This window comes from Petaurus breviceps, unplaced genomic scaffold, assembly GCF_028583685.1.
Source record: "Petaurus breviceps papuanus isolate PSGF00001 unplaced genomic scaffold, PetGlider_PUasm1.0 558, whole genome shotgun sequence".
Taxonomy (NCBI): domain Eukaryota; kingdom Metazoa; phylum Chordata; class Mammalia; order Diprotodontia; family Petauridae; genus Petaurus; species Petaurus breviceps.
The window spans coordinates 900,991-920,097 of record NW_027186376.1 but is presented as its reverse complement, the minus strand read 5'-3'; the positions used below and the strand labels follow the sequence as shown (position 1 = coordinate 920,097).

General features: G+C 38.0%; 1 protein-coding gene across 1 annotated transcript in view; it reads left to right on the top strand.

Moving 5' to 3' along the window:
• The window catches only part of ENTHD1 (ENTH domain containing 1), a 102,179-nt gene that overhangs the window by 51,997 nt on the left and 31,075 nt on the right, over positions 1-19,107 (top strand). Inside the window, exon 4 of the mRNA XM_069102822.1 lies at positions 6,679-6,799. Within this exon, the coding sequence (XP_068958923.1) occupies positions 6,679-6,799 (121 nt within the window). The remainder of the gene's footprint in view (positions 1-6,678; positions 6,800-19,107) is intronic.

Sequence of the window (19,107 nt, the reverse complement as noted above, 5' to 3'; positions counted from 1 at the left end):
ATATATATATATATGTGTGTGTGTGTGTGTGTTTACATACAAAGGTTTGTGTATCTCTCTATGTATGTATGTATGTATGTATCTATCTATCTATATCTATCTATCTGTAATCTCACCATATATATCTTGGATAACAGACCCTTATCAGAGAAATTTGATACTAACATTCACCCCCCCCCCCCATTTGACCATCTCTTCTTATCCTAGGTGTATTAATTTTGTTGTGCAGTAGTTTATCAGTTTCAAGTAATCAAAGTTATCAACTTTATCTTTTTTAATTGCTTCTGCTTCTTTGGTTATATTTATTGTATAATATAATAATAATTATATTATATTATTTATTTTTATTTATTATATTATATTCTGCATTCTTTGGTTAAGAATGCATATCCCACCTAAAGCTGTGTGATTTATATGATCTGTTTCTCTTCTAATTTTTTTATATTATGACTTTAATATTAAGGTCATGTATCCATTTAATATATTAAAATATATTGTTGAATATGGTGTAAGGTGTTGATCTAAGTCTAATTTCCAGCAGAATGCTTTCCAGTTTTCTCAGAAGTTTTTGTCAAATAAGGAGTTTTTCATTGTCTAGGAAATTTATGTTTTCTTCTTTATCAAAGTAGGTTATTGAGTTCTGTTGTTTCTGGATCTCCCTTGTCTAATTTGTTCTATTTTTTTTGTGCTATTCCCCTTTCATCTCTATTTCTTTTTACCATTTTCCTCGATAATTCTAGATTTCTTGTTTTTACAAATAAATTTTGTCATTGTTTTATTAAGTTCTGTAAAGTATCCCGTTGGTAATTTCTTTGGTTTAGTGTTAAAACTGTAAATTAATTTTTGTAGTAATTGTCATTTTAATTATATTGGCATAGCCCACTGAATATTCCTTCCAAGCATTTAAGTTGTTTTAAAGGACAGCGCTTGTAAAAAGTCTTTTGTGTGCTTGGGTAGGTTGATCCCCAGATATTTTATACATTTTTGTAGTAATTTGGTATGGGATTTCTCTATTTGTGTGTGTGTGTGTGTGTGTTATTATTATATAGAAATGGTGTTGATTTTTGAAGGTTTATTTTGTAGCTTTCAAGTTTGGTACAATTTTGCTACTGGACAGCAATTGTCCAGTATTTTTGCTGATTCCCAAGGATTTTCTAATTAACCATCATATCATCAGCAAATGGGAATAGCTTTTTCTCCTCTTTACTTATCTTTATAGCTTTAATTTCTTTCTTCTTTCTAATATCTTATTGCTATTGCTAGCATTTCCAGCACTATATAAAATAATAGTGGGGAGAGTGAACATACTTGTTTCATTTCCATATTTATTGGAAAAACTTCTAGTATATTCCCATTGTATTTAATGCTTGCTTTTGGTTTTATATAGATGCTTTTTATGATATTAAATAGGTCCTTCTATGCCTATACTTTGTAGGGTTTTTAGCATAAAAAAGGTATTGTACTTTTTCTGCACCTGTTGAGATGATTGTATGGCTTTGGATGTTTTGCTTTTTAAAATCTGTAATTATGTTGATTATTTTACTAATGTTGAACCATCTTTGCATCCCTGTAATGAATCACATATTATCATAATAAAAGTTTCCTTCCCATATTCATTAAAAAAAAGTTCTAGTGTATTCCCATTTTATATGATTTTGGTTTCAGTTCTGATTTGATTTTGGTTATACTTTTAGTTTTATATAGATTCTTTTTATGATAGTCAAAAGAGGTCTGTTTGACAGGATTTTGTTTAAAATTTTTGAGTCAATATTCATTAATGTATTAGTCTGTAGTTTTCTTTCTCTGTTTTATAATTCCCTGGTTTAGGTATTAGGATTGTATTTGTCTCATGAAAGGGTTCTGATGGGATGCTTTCTTTCTAAATTTTTGAGAATAATTTGTGAAGTATGGGTAGTAACTATTCTCTAAAAGTTTGATAGAATTCTCCTGGGAATCCATCAGGACCTGGATTTTTTTCCTTTGGTAGTTCATTAGCAGTTATCTCTTTCCTTTTCTGAGATTGGGGTTTTTTTAATATCTCTAACCAGTCTTCTGATCATTTGGGTATTTTATATTTTTTAGGGTATTCTATTTTTTGTGTGTTCTCAATTTTATTAGCCTATAAGTGTGCATGATATGTTATGATTGTTCTTTTTATTTCTTTTGGCTTTGCTGTGATTTCACTCGATTTATTTGCTCTTTTACTGACTTGAGTTTTTTTTTCCTCTCTTACTTAGAACAGATTAGCAAAAAGTTTATCAATTTTATAGGCCTTTTCAAAGAACCAGTTTCTAGTTTTATTTCTATGGTTTTTATTTCCTTTTTATCTATTTCCTCTACAATTTTTAATGTCTCCTCTTTTGTGCTATTTTAGGTTTGTTTAATTTTTGATTTTTTATATTTTCTATTTAAAAAAAAATGCATATTCAGTTCATTAATTCTCTTGTCTTGTTTATGTATGTTTGTAAGGATATGATTTTCCCCCTGAGGACTACTTTAGCTGCATCCCAGAAATTTTTGAACCTTTTTCATCATTATTGTTTCCTTCTACATAGTTATTAATTGTTTTTATGATTTGTTCTTTGACACACTCATTATTTGGGATCTCACTGTTAAGTCTCCATTTGAGTCTATATCTTTTGTTTGTGATTTCTAAACCAATTATTATTTTTATTCCATTATGTTCTGTTAAGGGTATATTAGCTACCTTTTTGCAATTGTTTGCAATATCTCTGTGTTAGTTTTTGTGAAAGTACCATGTGGTGCTGAGAAATATGGTTTTTTTTGCTGTGCTATTTAGAAGATTCTGTAAGTCTTTTAATTCGTTTCTCCAACAATTTGTTCAGTTCCATATCTTACCCCTCTCCTTTATTTTTTATCTTTCTGTTAGACTTATCTTAAACTGAGAGAAGGATATTGAAGTATCTTGTCACTATTGTGCTACTGTCTATCTCTTTTTGTAGCTCACATGTTTCCTTTATGAATTTGGATGCTAAGGCCCTTGGAACATATAATCTTATCAGTTTATTACTGATACTGGTTTGTTGTCTATGGTTCCTTTCAGCATGATATAGTTTCCTTATTTCTCCTTTTTTCTTTTTTGAATGTTTATTTTGCTTTTTCAGCACGATTGCAACTCATAGTTTTTTTTTTAATTTCCTTGATGTGTAGTAGATTTTTTCCATCTCCTAAGTTTTATTTTAGGTATGCCTTTGTTTTTTTAATATGTAAGTATGTATAAGTAACAAATAGTACAGTATTGTTTTCTTATCCGATCAGTCACTCTTTTTTCATTTTATTGGATTGTTTAATCCATTCACATTTAAAGTTATGTTAGGTTTATATTTTTCTCCATCTGTCTATAAAATTGTTGGGAAAACCCCAAGTGATGATTTTCACCTCTTGTTCTGTGAACACAGTGTTATGTTCTTCCAGTTACTTTCTTTAATCTTTTTTGAGGTAGACTTGTTCCCCTAGCTCTCTTCCCCTCACCCATGATCCCTTCTATTAATTTTCCTTTAAGGTTTTGTTTATTTGTTTCTGTTTTTCTTCTGCTTTTATCTGGTTAGATATTTCTTCTCCCCTCTTTCCCTCTCAATTAGATAGATTTCCTCCTTCCTCTCCTCCACTTAAACTACTCCTATTCATTAATTTTTAAAAATTTTATTTTTCTTGCTCCACTTTGAAAAAAGGATTTCTCTTACTCATTCCATTATATATACTTTCTTTCTGTCTATTCTAGACCATCATGCTCTGATTCATGACCTCTGTGATTATCTAGTTTCTCTATATTCTCTGTATCCTCATGCAATAAAAACTTGTAGGGTATCCATCAATTCTAGACTCTCCCCTCTAGACAGTTTGTGCCACGACCTTGTAGAGCTTGCCCTGTAGATTCCCATTCTCCACTGTGCCTCATTCCCAGAAGGTCAGTTATTGCTAGTGTCAGAGAGAACATTGTCCCATGGCAGAGTCCTTGGCCAATTATGTTTCTGAGTATGCAGCTCATCACTGATCTATACCATTCCCTGCTTATCCCCCCCCCCCATTCCATTTGCCTCCTCCCTAGTTCCATGCTTTTTTACTCGCCCACCTGCCCGTTGCCCCAAGGAATTCCAGCTTCCCCTCCCAAGGTAAGACAAATAGTCTTAAAGCAACAAATCTCTCAGGCCATACCCAGCACAGGCAAATCTCTCTTCACACATAGAAGCATTCCTTAGTGGAATGCTCTCCTACCACCAAAGCAAGGCCTCCTTCCTCCCTCCTCCTTACCTGTCCCCCTCTTTCTGACACCATAGGGTTCACCTTCCCCCTTGTTGATAGCTCGAGGTTTGACCCTGGCACATCACATATTCCTCTATTTCCCTGCTCCCTTCCCCTTCTCTCATATACCCTCCCATGTTGTAAGGTAGTCCCGCAAAGAAAATAATGACTTGCCTAAACACAGGGTGTCACCAGGTTCTGTCCATAATGCCCCAGGCCTGCGTCTTCACTGTTCCCTACATAGGTCTTCTGCCTTCACTCCGTGTCTTTGTGTGCATTTAGAAAGAAGTCTCCTACTGGTCTCTCTGCTATCGCTCTGCTGCTGTTGTCCTTGGCTGCTCCTTCATTTTTGTCATTTCAGATATTTGAGAAGCAAATAACCCCTTCAGTTCTGATTTTTTTTCCAAAAATATTCCAAATGCCTCTTTATTATCGAACACTCATATGTCCTCATTTATGTTCCAGCTCAGATTTGCAGGACTGGTCACCCTGGGCTGCATCCTGAACTCCATTGCTCTTTGGAACACATTATTTCATTCCCTCCTGCATTTTCTGGTGGGTGCTAGTCTTGCATTATTCAAATTTACTTTCCTTTGTATTTGAAGGTCTTTCTCCTGATCACTTAGGGAACTTGTTTCAGAATTGAATTGTTAAATTTAACTATAATATGTCATGGAGTTTGCAGCCTTGGGTTTTTTGGGGAGGTGATTTGTGAATTCTTTTAGTTGATATTTCATTTTCTATGTTCAGAGGTCCTGGACATTCTTTTCTTTTATTTCTAGCATATGGTGTTAAGATTTTTTGTCCTGTCACACTCTGGGAGACCTAGGATCCTTAGGTTGTCTCTATGCTTCCTGCCTTTGAAATAAATAGGTTTTGCTTGCACAGTGAGCACATTTCCTTTTAATGTTCTTGATTTTTGCTTCTCTTCTTCTAGTTTGTCCTCCAGTTCTGTATATTTGCATCCCCAAACTATCACTCTCTTTTGTTTCTTTGGTACAACTTGCCGTAACAGATTCTAGTTTTTCTGTTCTGCTCATTATTTTTGTTGTACATGCTCATAAACTCTGATCTCATAATTCTCATTTCTCTTTTAAAGCACTCAGGAACAGTGTGTTGTGTTTCCATGATCTTCTTACCTTCCACAGGGTTTTCTGTCTCACTATTAGATCATTTTCCTTTATTTTACAGTGTTTATTCATAGATGCCTGAACTCATTCCCTATAGCTGTTGTTAATGTTTTTCCTGTTGATTTATCTGTTTGTGTCCAAGGAATTATTTTCTCCCTAACATGTTTGGTAATTTCAGTCTCCCCCCCACCCATTTTCCTTTATTCACTTTCTGACTCTATCCCTTCTGATGGTGGTTTTCTTGGGGGCTGAATCTCAAAGTATCTCAGCCTCTTCTCATACTGGGTAGTTCGCAGTTCACCAGCCTAAATCTTTACCTCAAGTGACTTTTGGGTGATCAGAACTGACCCCAGTTAGATAATATGCTCTTCCCCTGAGGCTTAGTGGAATAACGCATGGCTTCTCCTGGTGCTACAGGGCTAATGGGTTGTCTGTCTCAACCACAGGCAATGCAGGGCTTTGCCACACTAGTACTACAGGGTTGTGACCCTCAGCAGATGTTTTTGCTCCTGAAGGGACTCTGTTGTTCCATCTGTCTATCTCTGACCAAGCACAATTCTACAGCCTGGAATCAGGACTCTCCACGGCAAAGGAAAGAGGCAGGATGGGAAGAGGGTGTAGGTTAGGTTTTGTGGCAAGCCTTAAGCTGTGGGTCAGGTCCTTGAGTCTATCAGTGCAGCCTCCCTGCCCATAACAGGTTCAGTTCATGGTTTTTTTTTCAGTCTTCTTTTGGATTCAGGGTGTCTTGGACCATGGAGATAGCCAAAGTTGCTTTATCTTTGGTGCACAAATTCTGGTTTGGTTTGGAAGTTTGAGAGGTCGTGGGGATCAGAAAAATTGTCTAGTCTTCCATCTTGTGGCTCATGTGACCCAAAAGTCTAAATACTTAAATTGACTTGAATTGAAATTGCAACAAAGAACTCTTTCTAAACTGGTTTGCCTGAAGGAATCTTAAGAGCAACCAAGGTTAGGGACCTGAATACTGAATGATTCACAAGTCAAGCTCCAGTGTGGGCTAAGAATGCAGCTAGGGCTAGGAAGACAATAGGAAAGCATGTACAAACCACATCTGACAACACCACAAAATTTGGAACAATCCGATTTGGGGGCTTCACTCGATCTATTTTCACCCCTTGAAATATTTTCACCATTTTTCTCCCTATTTTACTTGGGTGGACAATAAAATTATAACATTTACTAAAACACTAAAATGTCCTTCTCCATCTTAAGAGGCCAGATCTGACTCTTTGATGCTTAACTAAGGTGCTCTCTTGTTTTCTGTAAGGACCTGATGGTATTTTATGATGAAGAACCCAAACAGCGTTTGCTACCAGAACCTCGCATCATCCCTCAGACTTCGTTGGTGACAGAGGAGTGTGAAGAAGGATATAGCCTTTGGGATTCAGGTAATGTGACCTATCAGTAGGAGGCCCAACCCCAAACAGAAGCATCAGCCTGAGCTCCTTGCATTTTGAATATTTACTTTGTGAAAGGGAGTTATAGGTGACTCCTAATTATCTGTAATAACAAGAAACAGGGATAGTGTGGATGAATGAAGACCACGCGGAAGCCACTGGCTTCAAAATTCTCGCTATTGAAAAAGACTTTTGCTAGTACTAGGAAAGAAACCCGAAGACTGCTTCTACTTCCTCCTTCTCTTTCTTTATTTCACCACCTTTTCATGGAGCTCCAGACAAAATAGTGAAGTGGCCCAAAGGCAAGGTTTTGAGAAAACATTGAGGAACTCCTCTTCAACTAGTTTTCAATCCATGAATAATCAATATTCAATCTATAGTTAAAGTCATAGTATGAAATCACAGAGATGGCTCCTGGCAAGTTCATGGTCATCTCGGTGAGACCCTGCTCAGCAATTCTTTGATTTTGATTTTGTTAATTCCCCAGTACCCTTTTCAAACCTTTATATCACTTACCCCTCTAGCTTCTTACCCCAAATCCCCCTGCTCCCAGAAGCTGGCATCATCATCTTCCTGCCACTGGCCCACCTAGAATTCTTTCTGGAGTAGGCTTGGTCCTCCAGGAAGCCACCCCTTTTGTTCCCTCAATTCTACTGATGGCTCTGATCTTGAGTTTCCTGCTCTAACTTCTTTGATCTATTCTCATTTACTCTCCAAAGTCAGTCAACAAATCCTATTGAGTATTTCTTTGACATCTCTCAATAACCTCTTCTTTCTTATTCCATAGCCTCTCCCTAGTCCAGGCTGCTGGCACTTCACACCTTGATTATTACAATAGTCTTTCCTCCCATCTATCGCTTCACCAACCTTTCTAAGACTCTTTTGCTCAAAAATCTGATTACCTAGAGGTCCAAATTCCTTAGTCTGGCATTCTGCATGCCTTACAGTCTGGTTCAGGTCTACCTATCCAACCTCATCTCTCAGTTCTTTCCTACACAAACCCAGAAAATACCTTGGACATTTCTACCTCCATACCTTTGTCCACCCTGTCCCCACTGCTTTGAATACACTCACTTAACCCCTTTTCAACTGGATGCTGGTGAATCAAAGAATGTCTATAGTTGTAATAAGGGAAACATTTTCTTAGAAAATAAACTCTTCCATGGGAAAGATTATATTTAATCAAGACTTGTTTTATTTCATTTGGTTCAATACATTGCAATAGGCCTAGACTGTGGAGTTTCTAGCATTTTGGGTCCAGTTAAAACTTTTCTTTCCCTCAGTTAGCAGACAGGATTTTCTTTGGTAGAACATTTACAGAAAGAGAAGGACCTTTTTTGGGTAGAGTCTATGCAACCTTAACAGACTTGATACAAAAAAGATAAGTGACTATCTAGGAAGTCACATAAGAGCCCTGTGTGACAGCGGATGTTCTCATTTTCTGTGGAATTGTGTTCATTTGCAAGGAAGCGTTCTCTGATTGTGGATCTTTGGCCTAACTTTAGAGAAAGCAACATACTGGTGAGCTCTCATTTGTTTACATGGAAGCCGAGGCAACATTGGGCCCTAGGAGTCTGACAGATACCCAGAGGCAGGCCTTCTAGACAGTGATGGAAAGCTTTCACGAAGATCCTACACAGTGTGCTGAACCACAGTAATGTCTTCCCTGTGCTGTTCTTTAACTTGGTAATGAGTGTTCATCTCATTGGGCAAGGATCATCGTTTCTGCTTTTTTGCATTCTATGGTGTTATGCAAATAACAGTAATAGGAATAACTGACATTTATATACTACTTTCAGATTTGCAAAGCACTAATACCCTTGAAAACATTAGAGAACAATTAAGTGCTTAACTGTGTGCAATTGGCTCTAAGTATAAGAACTCAGGGAAGGAATAAATCATTCTAGGCTTAAGAAATCTGGAGCAGGAGTTAGGTGGGGCCTTGGAGGATGAGTACATTTTGAGAGGTTCCCAAACTTACTTGGCCTACCACACCCTTTAAAAAAATTACTCTGCACCCCCATGGAAATCTACTTTCTTTAACCTTTTAATGTTTGGTTTTTTAAAAAAAATTGCATCATTAAAAAAATTTTTAATGACAAATCTTAAATTAAGTAATTTATTGTAAATTTGTGGGTTTTTCCTGCATTGAAATTTTGATGATGCAATATTGCATCATGTAACCATATAGTATCATACTGTAAACAAGTCATCACACACACATATATTCTTGTCAGTGTATACTGACCTTTCCAACAAAGCATGACACACTCACCTGACAATACTTGCTTGTTAAGACCTGTCAGTGGACTTGAGCATTGATCAGTTATAACTTGCATTTTTGTAATCACTATAACTTTAACTCTGTTACACAACAGATGAAACGTGTATGAATGTTTTTTTCAAATTTTTCTTCTCTTCTCTTCTTTCCTTATGCTTTCATTAACCCCTTATTTTTAGTCAGTGGCCCCCAATTGCACCTGAGGCTACTACTGCCCTCCCTGGACTGTTCAGTGCTCCCAGGGGAGGGATATCACCTACTTTGGTAGCTTATTTTTCAGATTATAGACTAGACACCAGTGATTTTTTTAGCACTGGAAAGAATAGTAAAGATTGCTTAGTCCACTTTATTTTACAGATCAGGAAACGAGGACCAGATAGGCACCAACACTGTGCTGCTAAATAAAAAAGCTTAGAATTGAATCCAGGACGTTGGACTCCAAATCTGGGGCATTTTTTCTTTTGTACCATAGGTGGAAGGGGGGAGGCATGTATTTCGGACATGGACACAGTCTAAAAACACCCCCTTTGGCACAGGGATGAGCCTCATGTGTTTAGAGAACAAAGATAAAAGTGGCTTAACTATGGATGTGTTTAAAGATATATGACTGAGTTGGTCAGGTTTTCCTGATATCACTTTGAATCACTCCTCTGGAATGTTAGAATTGTAAGAATTCAAAAATCCAAAAAGAACTCTGCAATTTAGAGCAGTGTTTTCCACTGTGTGTGTGTTTATAAGGGTTGCGCGAGAGCATTTCAGTGCTTGCACTCTCTAAAAGATTAAATGTGAAATTATGTCTGTATTAAACACGTAACCACTCACTCACCTTGCCCCCTTTATCTTGGGGACAATTCTGTATCCTGGGATTATGGATTTTGTAGCGACCTTTCAATCCCTTAAGTGCCCAGTCAACAAAACCGTTTGGAAAATATCTGTCTTTCTTATTTTTTTAAGTTAATTTTTTTTTCATTTACCCAGCCTCTTACTCCTACCTCTCCCCAAAAAGAAAAAAAAAATCTTGTAATAAGTATGCATAGCCAAGCAAAACAAATTCTCCTATTGGCAATGCCAAAAATATGCGTTTCATCCTGCATATTGAATTGATCACGTCTGTCTCAGGAAGTGATCTTCGTTGTCGTTTATCATCTCTGCAATCACAGTTGACCATTTAGATGGTCATATTTCTTATCCTCTTGGCATTCTGATATAAATTGTCTTCCTAGTTCTCTTCACTTCACTCTGCTTTGGATCATACAAGTCTGGCCAGGTTCCTCTGAACCTTCTCTTTCTCCCTTTCTTACATTGTACTGTCACTTTCATATACCACAATTTGTCCATCCATTCCCCAATTAATGGGTACCCTTTTAATTTCTAGTTCTTTGTCACCAGAAAAAGAGATGCTATTAATATTCTTATATATATTCTTTATATATTGCATATTTTTTATTTCTTTGGGATAGAGGTATAGTAGTATTATCAATGGTTCAAGGAAGATGCACAATTTGGTTACTTTTTGTGTAGAGTTCTAAATTGCTTTCCAAAGTGACTGGACAATTAATATCTCTTCAAACTGTGTTTCAATATGCCTGTTTTTAAAGAAGTCCTTATAACCCTCATGATTTTCCTTTTAAAAAAAAAATCAAATTTGCCCCTCTGATGGGTTTGAGAGTTGGTTTAATTTGTATTTCTCTAATTATTAGTGACTTGGCGCATTTTTTTTTTTGGTATGGCTGTATATAGCTTGGATTTCTTCCCTTAATAAATCTGGTCATATCCTCTGAGCATTTATCATTTGGGGAATGGATCTTATTCTCATAAAATTCTTATATATAAAATTCTCATGTATCTTAGAAATGAGACTTTTATCAGAGAAACTTGCTGCAAAGATTTTTTCCTAGTTAACTATTTCCTTTCTAATCTTAGTGGCTTTGAATTTGTGCAAAGACTTTAATTTCATGTCACCAAAATTGTCTGTTTTATTTTCTTTCATCCCTTTTATCTTTTTTTTTTAAAGTTGTGAACTCTTTCCTTATCCATATGTCTTAAGATAATTTCTTCCTTATTCCTCTAATTTGCTTATGAGGTCACTTTTTATAACTAGATTATGTATCCATTTGGGCCTTATCTGGTATGTGGTATAAAGTGCTGTCCAAACCTAATTTCTGACAGAATACTGACCAGTTTTACCAGCAGTTTTTATCAAGCAGTGAATCCCTACCTCAATCGGTGGGATCTTTGGGTTTATTGAACATTAGACCATTAGATTAATTTGCTTCTGTATTTTGTATACCTGATCTGTCCCTCTGGTAGACCTCTCTTTTTTAAACAGTATCAAATTGTTTTGATGGCTACTACTTTGTACCATAGTTTCAGGTCTGCCGTTAAGTCTGATAGGCTCAATTTCCACTTTTAAAATTATTTTCCTTTAGATTTTTATCTTCTGTTTTTCTAGATGAATTTTATTATTATTTTCTCTAGTTCTATAAAATAATACTTTGGTAGTTTGATTGTTGTGTCACTAAGTAAATTATTTTAAGTAGTATTGTAATTTTTATTATATGCTTCAGTCTACCCATGAGCAATTAATGTTACTTCATTTATTTAGATCTGTCTTTATTTCTGTAGTGTTTTGTAGTTGTAGTTGGATAATTCCTATGTTTATGAAGGTAGGTAGACTCCAAAGTATTTTATATATTCTGTAGTTATTTTAAGTGGAATTACTGTATCTCTTTCTCCTAGATTTTGTTAGTAATATACATAAATGCTGATGACTTATGTGGATTAATTTTATATTGCGCAGTTTTCCTGAATTTATTATTTCTTAATTTTTATCCAACTCTGTAGGATTCTCTAAGTAAACCATCATATCATCTGCAAAAATGATCATTTATTTCTTCTTTGCCTGTGCTTATTCTTTCAATTTCTTTTTCTTAGTTCACATTTCCAGCACTATCTCAAATAGTAATAGTGACTGTGGACATCCTTGCTTTGCCCTTAATCTTACTGGAAAAGACTCTTAATTCATTCTCATTTTATATGATGATGACTCTTGGTGTGTGTGTGTGTGTGTGTGTGTGTATGTGTACATACATACACATGTATTTATTTACTACTTACCATGGTAGAGAAAAGTCCATTTCACTCATATGTTTTCTACTTTTTAAAAACAGAAATGTTTATTGCATTTCCTCAAAAGCCTTTTCTTTATTAATGAATATAATGATATGATTTTTGTTGTTCATATAATTTGCATAACACTTAATTATGTTTGTAGTTTTTCTAATATTGAACCAAACCTGTATTTTTGGTATAAATCTATCTTGGTCATAGTATATGATCTTTGTGTTATGTTGATGTAGCCTTTTTGTGTTTTATTTAAAATTTTGCATGCATATTCATCAGGATCATTGGTCTTTAGTTTTCTTTCTCTGTTTTGACTCCCCCTGATTTAGATATCAAGATAATATTTGAATCATAGAAAATATTCAGTAGGGGAGGCCAGGTAGCACAGCAAGTAAGAGCACTGGCTCCAGTGTCGGGATGATCTGGGGATTGAATCTGGGCTCCGACACTTAGCACCCACCCAGAAACACCTGGCCGTGTAACCTCGAGCAACTTACTTAACCTCGATTGCTTATATATATATATTCAGCAGGATCCCTTCTTTTTCTATTTTTGGAAATAGTGTCTATAAGATTAGAGTTCATTTTTCTTTGAATGCTTGGTACAATTTGCTTATAAACCCATCTGATTCTGTTTTTTTTCCCATTGCAAGTTAATATATAACTATTCAATTTTTAAAACTGTGCAATTGGATTCTTAAGTTCTCCATTTCTTGTTCTTTTAATGTAGATATTTTGTATTTTTAAAAAAATAGTCATCTATCTCATTTAAGTTATTAGTTTTGTTGTCATATAGTTGGGTAAAATGGTTTCTAACAATATCCTTTATTTTTCCTTCATTTGTTGTGAGGAAATGTTTTCCTAAAGAATTATGGCAATGTTAGCTGTAGCCATGGTAATATTGACAGAAGAGGTTGCTGCAGAAGAGGATTTCTCAGAAGGCTTAGTTTGATTGGGATAAGCATCGAAAGTTTAACTTCAGGATAGAATAATTACACTTTTTTCTTCCCTGCTTCACTTCCATTATCCTTTAATAACTTCTTATCTCTGGTTTCCATTCCAATAAATATTTTTTTCTTTCAATATGGCCGATAACCTTTTTTTGATGGATCATCCAGCAGGCCTGGAAGTTTATCCGCTTGTCCCTGGTCACGCTCTGCATTCAGAGTTTTTGTGTGGTCAGGGACTTTCTCTGTTGGAAATGTACGCAGCTTGTGTTGCACCCCAATCAAAATGGAATGATGCCCAGAAACCAGTACAAAAGATTACAGACTCCCGAGCCACAATGGGTTGAAACTTAAGAGTCAGAAAAGAGGCTTATAATAGTTTGAATATAGAAAGAGTATGTAACCTGCCTCTGAGTATATGGGTACCTGCAGACTGCAACAGTGAAAGGAGACTGTGGGAATTTGTCTATGGGAAGGATGCAGAATAAATGACCCTGACGTTTCATGGCATGTGTGTGTGCGCGTGTGTCTGTGTGTGTGCATGTCTGTGCGTGCATGCACGTATATGTGTGTGCATGTGCGTGTACACGTGCATGTATGTGTGCGTGTGTCTGTGCATGTCTGTGCATGCATGAACGTATATGTGTGTGCATGTGCGTGTACACTGCATGTGTGTGCGTGTCTGTGTGTGCATGCACGTATATGTGTGCGTGTGTGCATGTATGTGTGTGCATGTGCGTGTACACGTGCATGTGTGTGTGCATGTGTCTGTGTGTGTTGGGGGAGAGGGATCACTTTGAGGAGACTGAAGTAACTTGCAGAGATGTGTAGTGCAATCCATTATACTACCTCAAGACAGGATTGTATCTAATCCTTTCCAGTAATATAAAAATCTTTTATTCAGTTATTTCTATGGGTTTATTTTTTTAAGTGGCACTGTTTTCTTCTCCCACAAATGTTAGTGAGTATTCCCTGTAACTTTATACACTAAGGCAAGGAAATATACAGTTAACTTCAGCATCCTAGGGATGAATCGCTGGCCTTTAATAGAAAAGCCTTTTCATATCCCCTAGGAAGGGATCCCATAACCTTTTGCTGGGATCTCTTCAGTGAGTCATGGCATTTGTGGTCAAGAAAGACAGTTATGACTTGATAAGTTAAAATAAATCAAAACATAATCGATAAAAATATTGCTCACATCAAAGTGGGTGGTGTTTTCTCTGACTGCTATTAGAATGCAATGGAATGCCAGTACTTTTGTATATTAAGTAAAGCATTCATCAGTCGTTTCTATGAAATCTTGTAACAAAATTCAGAATGTGGAGTTGGAGTCTAATTCCATGTATCTGGGAGACTTTTTCCATTTTGTCAATTTAGATGGCCTCTGAGGTCCCTTCCATCTCCGAATCTCTGGTTGTCTGATCTTAAGTTCTGGAGAGAGTGTCCAGACACTGCTGCTCATTAAGTGTCACCAGGAGGAGGTCTGGCCTCTCTCTGGAGCTGGTCCACAAAGGCCAAGATCTCCTTTGTGGGGGATGCCGATAGTAGGCTGGTGTAGCTTGCATAGCAAGCCCTAACCTGCTGAAGATTAAAACTCTTTGTGGATGATATGAGATATGCTTAGAGAGCCCTAGAAAATCAACTAAACGACTAAAAGCTTTAGCAAAGTTGCAGTATATAAAATAAACCTACCAAAATCATCAGCATTTCTGTATATTACCAACATAACAAAGCAGGAGGAGACAGAAAGAGAAATTCCATTTAAAAGAATTGCAGAGAATATAAAATACTTGGGAGTCTACCTGCCAAGACAAACCCAGGAGCTATATGAACACAATTACAAAATTCTTTTCACGTAAAGACAGATCTAAACAACTAGAGAAATATGCATTGCTCATTGGTAGGCTGAGTCAGTATAATAAAATAACAACTCTACCTGAATTAGTTTACTTATTCAGGGTCATACCAATCAATGTACTAAAGTATTATTTTATGGGGGTAGAAAAAATAATAACAAAATTCACCTGGAAGAACAAAAAAAGGTCAAGAATATAAAGAAAATCAATGAAAAAAAATATGAAGGAAGGCAGCCCAGTAGTGCCAGATTTCAAATTATATTACAAAGTGATAATCATCAAACATCAACTCAATCATCAAAATCACCAAAACAATAGCACTTGCTAAGAAAGAGAGTGGTTGATCAGTGGACTAGACTTGATATACAATGCACAATATTGCATGATCACAGTAATCTAGTCTTTTATAAACCCAAAAACTAGCTTCTGGGGCAAGAGCTCAGCAGCTGACAAAAATAGCTGGAAAAACTGGAAAGCAATTTGGCAGAAACTAGGTATAAACCTACATCTCACATGGAATACCAAGATAAAGTCAAAATGGGTCCATGATTTAGACAGAAAGGATGATATCATAAGCAAAGTAGTGAAACATAGAAAAGTTTACCTGTCAGATCTATGGGTAAGGGAGAAGTTTATGACCAAACAAGAGACAGAGAGGATCACAGGAAGTTTAATGGATAATTTTGATTACATGAAATAAAAAGGGGTTGTACAAGCAAAACCAATGCAAGCAAAATTAGAAGGAAAGCAAGAAACTGGGGAGGGGTGGAATTTTATAGTAAGTTTCTCTGATAAAGGCCTCACTTTTCAAATATATATGTAAGTGAGCCAAATTTATAAAAATCAAACCCATTTCCCAATTAATAAATAAATTGTCAAAGGATATGAACAGGTACTTTTCAGAAGAAATCAAAGCTATGTATAGTCACATGAAAAGATAGATTAGAGAAATGCAAATTAAAAGAACTCTGACTCACTACCTCATACCTATTAGAAACATGACAGAAAAGGGAAAATGATAAATGGTGAAGGGCATACACTATTGGTAGAGTTGTGAACTGGTCCAACCATTTTGGAAAACAATCTGGAGCTATGCCCAATGGGTTATAAAACTGATCCAGCAATACCCCTACTTGGTCTGTATCCCAAAGAGATCAGAGAAAAAGGAAAAGGACCTACATGTACAAAAGTATCGATAGCTTGTTTTTTTGGTGGCAAAAGATTGGAAGTTGAGTGGATATCCATCAAATGAAGAATGGCTGAACAAGTTAAGTGCTATAAGAAATGCTGGGCAGGATGCCCTCAGAAAACACCTGGGAAGACTTATATGAATCTAATGCAACGTAAAGTGAACAGAACCAGGAGATTACTATACACAGTAACAGCAACATTATAATGATGATCACCTGCGAAAGATTTTGCTTTTCTGATCAATACAACACTCTAAGATGATTTGGAAGGACTCCTGATGAGAAGTGCTCTCCATCTCCCAAAAGAGAGAACTTCTGGACTCTAAGTGCAAATTGAAGTATAATTTTTTTCACTTTCCTTGTTTTTCTTGCCTTTTTAAGGACTTGGCTAATATGGAAATGTTTTTGCATGATTTCACATGTATAATTAATATCATATTGCTTGCCTCGAGGGGCCAGAGGGAGAGAGAGAATTTGGGACACAAAAGTTTAAAAAAATGCTAAAAATAAATTAATAAAGAGGATAGCAGAGGAGGAGAGGTTGCTGACTGATAGAGGTCTGAGAGAATCTGGAAGTAACCATGGGAGCCATAAGCATTCCACTTAGATCATCATAACCAGGGAGTCAGAATATGAAAGAAACCTTAGCTAATGATAGAAGAGTGGGGAGAGAAGTCGTCTTATTGGAGGGAGTCAGGTCTCAGTGAGCACCAGCAGATGAAAGAGAGGGAGAAAGGTGAGGTGTAAGATGAAAGGAAGCTTGTTAGTAATGGAACAGGCATTCTGCAAGGCACCAGGGAAAGAGCAGACAGATTTATAGTGGGACAGTAAAGGAGCAGACATCTGGGAAAGGGGAAGAAGGCTGCCAGGAGGTCAGAACTGCTTAAGTGGCTGTACGTATGCTGATCCCTGAGGGGTGAGTGCAGACAGAACATCAGTAGGTGGAGAGAGATCCACTAAGGGAGACAGCACCCCACAGTGTAGCAGGTGGTGCTGTTGTGTCCTAGGAGACCCTGAGATGCAGGTGGAGGGATGGCCTTGGGGAGCCTGGGAGCCTGTTCTGGAGACAGGAGATGACAAGGTGGACTTAGAGCTAGAGAAGGCCCTGGGGTAGGGAGAATGGTGAAGCCTGAAGCTGAGGGCTGATTGGATGGGTCTTGTGTAGAATGGGCCACAGGGAGACGACCCTAGGGGCAAGCCCAGCTCTGAGGTTTTTGTCCTGGGGCAAGTTAGATGGACCCCACACTGGAAAAGATCGACTGGAGCTGATGGGGGAAGCTAGGGCTTCCAAGAGGCAGAGGTGAGAAGGGGGTCCATTCCAGGCATGGGGGGAAGGCGGGCATTGCAAAGGCATGGAGATGAGAGGTGGAGTGTCATGGATTAGGCCTGCTTGGCCAGAATGAAGAGTTAGGACGAGGGTGGGAACTGGGGAAGGTTTGGAGCCAGATTGTGAAGGGCATTCTGAGGGCAATTGGGAGCCACCAGAACTTCTGAACAGTCACATCTATGCTTTAGGAATATCCCTTTGGTAATAGTAGAGACAGGAGACATTGCGGCCAATGAGGAAGCTGCTGCAACAGTCCTGGCAGGAGGCACTGAACGCCTGAGCAAGGGTGGTGGCTGTGGGAGGCCCTGGGAGCTAGAGAAGGTGGAGAGCAGGGGACAGAGACCGAGACGTAGAGGAGGCTGAACAACAAGACTTGGAAACTGATGGGGTCCGGGCGTGAGGGAGACGGAGAGTGTGAGGGGGCCGTCCTCCCCCCCAGGGCCCAGAAGCAGGTCTTTTGAGGATGTGCAGGTCTCAAGGCTTTCACGGACTTCCTTTGCTCCTTTCTCTTCTGCAATAGAGGCTGATACAGAAGCTGCACTTTTTAATCTTCGTTGGGGGCGTCTCTGCCGGTATTTGTTGTGAGCACCGATAGGTAGCCTGATGAGTGCTTGCCCCGGGGGATGGTGATTCCTGTTGCCTTTGCCAGCTCTGCTGTGTCTTTAGCTGTCTCCCCAGGAGGATCTGTGAGCTCTCCTTCCATTTAGCTGCACTCTCCTCAGATTCTTCTGGCCTCCTTTATAGTGAGAAAGTCAATATTGATATGAGCCAATTCCTCCAGTAATGTTGACTTGACATTCAAAATGCCAGCAGTTAAATCAATGTATTAACAGTGGTGTCCTTTTTAGTACCGTTTGTCTCCTCTGCCGCCCCTGTGCCACCAGGGCTCTGTGTGGGGCCCAAGACCATTTTGTTGCTTGTGATTTTTTTTCTGGGTTGCCATGGCCAAAGAATTCCTCATCTGTTGTCTAGCTTGTGGGGAAATGGCTTTCACTGTTCAGGCTCCTGCTTGGTCAGTATATGCTGGAAGTGCTTGAAGCCTTTCCTTTCCAGGCCCCTACCTGAGCACCTCCTTCACAAGCCCAGGGACTCGGCCACCCAGGGGGGAGTGAGACTTTTGTTGCAACCCGCAGTCTGTGGAGAAGGAAGAGGCCCCACTGGTGCTGGGACGAATGGAGGGGAGGAGAAGAGTGGAGGCTGGGGTCATCAAGTTCCTCCCAGGCTGTCTCTTCTCCAGCTAATGTCCCCCGACTCCTTTGACCGCCCCTTCCATGTTTGATTTTGAAGACTCGCCCTTCCCTGACCTGATTGCCCTCCTTTGGAGGTGCCCTGGCTTGTTGTTATCGCTCTCAAAGGCAGTGATTGTGCTGAACACATTAGTTCAGGGGGGTCTGACCAACATAGGCTGAGTGGGTATATTACACACACACACACACACACACACACAGAGAAAACCAGCCGTGTGACCTTGGGCAAGTCACTTAACCCCAAATAACTTTCCCCCTTCAAAAAGCAAAAAAAAAAAAAAGACTTTCACTTTATCCTGGAGGCATTAAGGAGCCATGGGAATTTATTA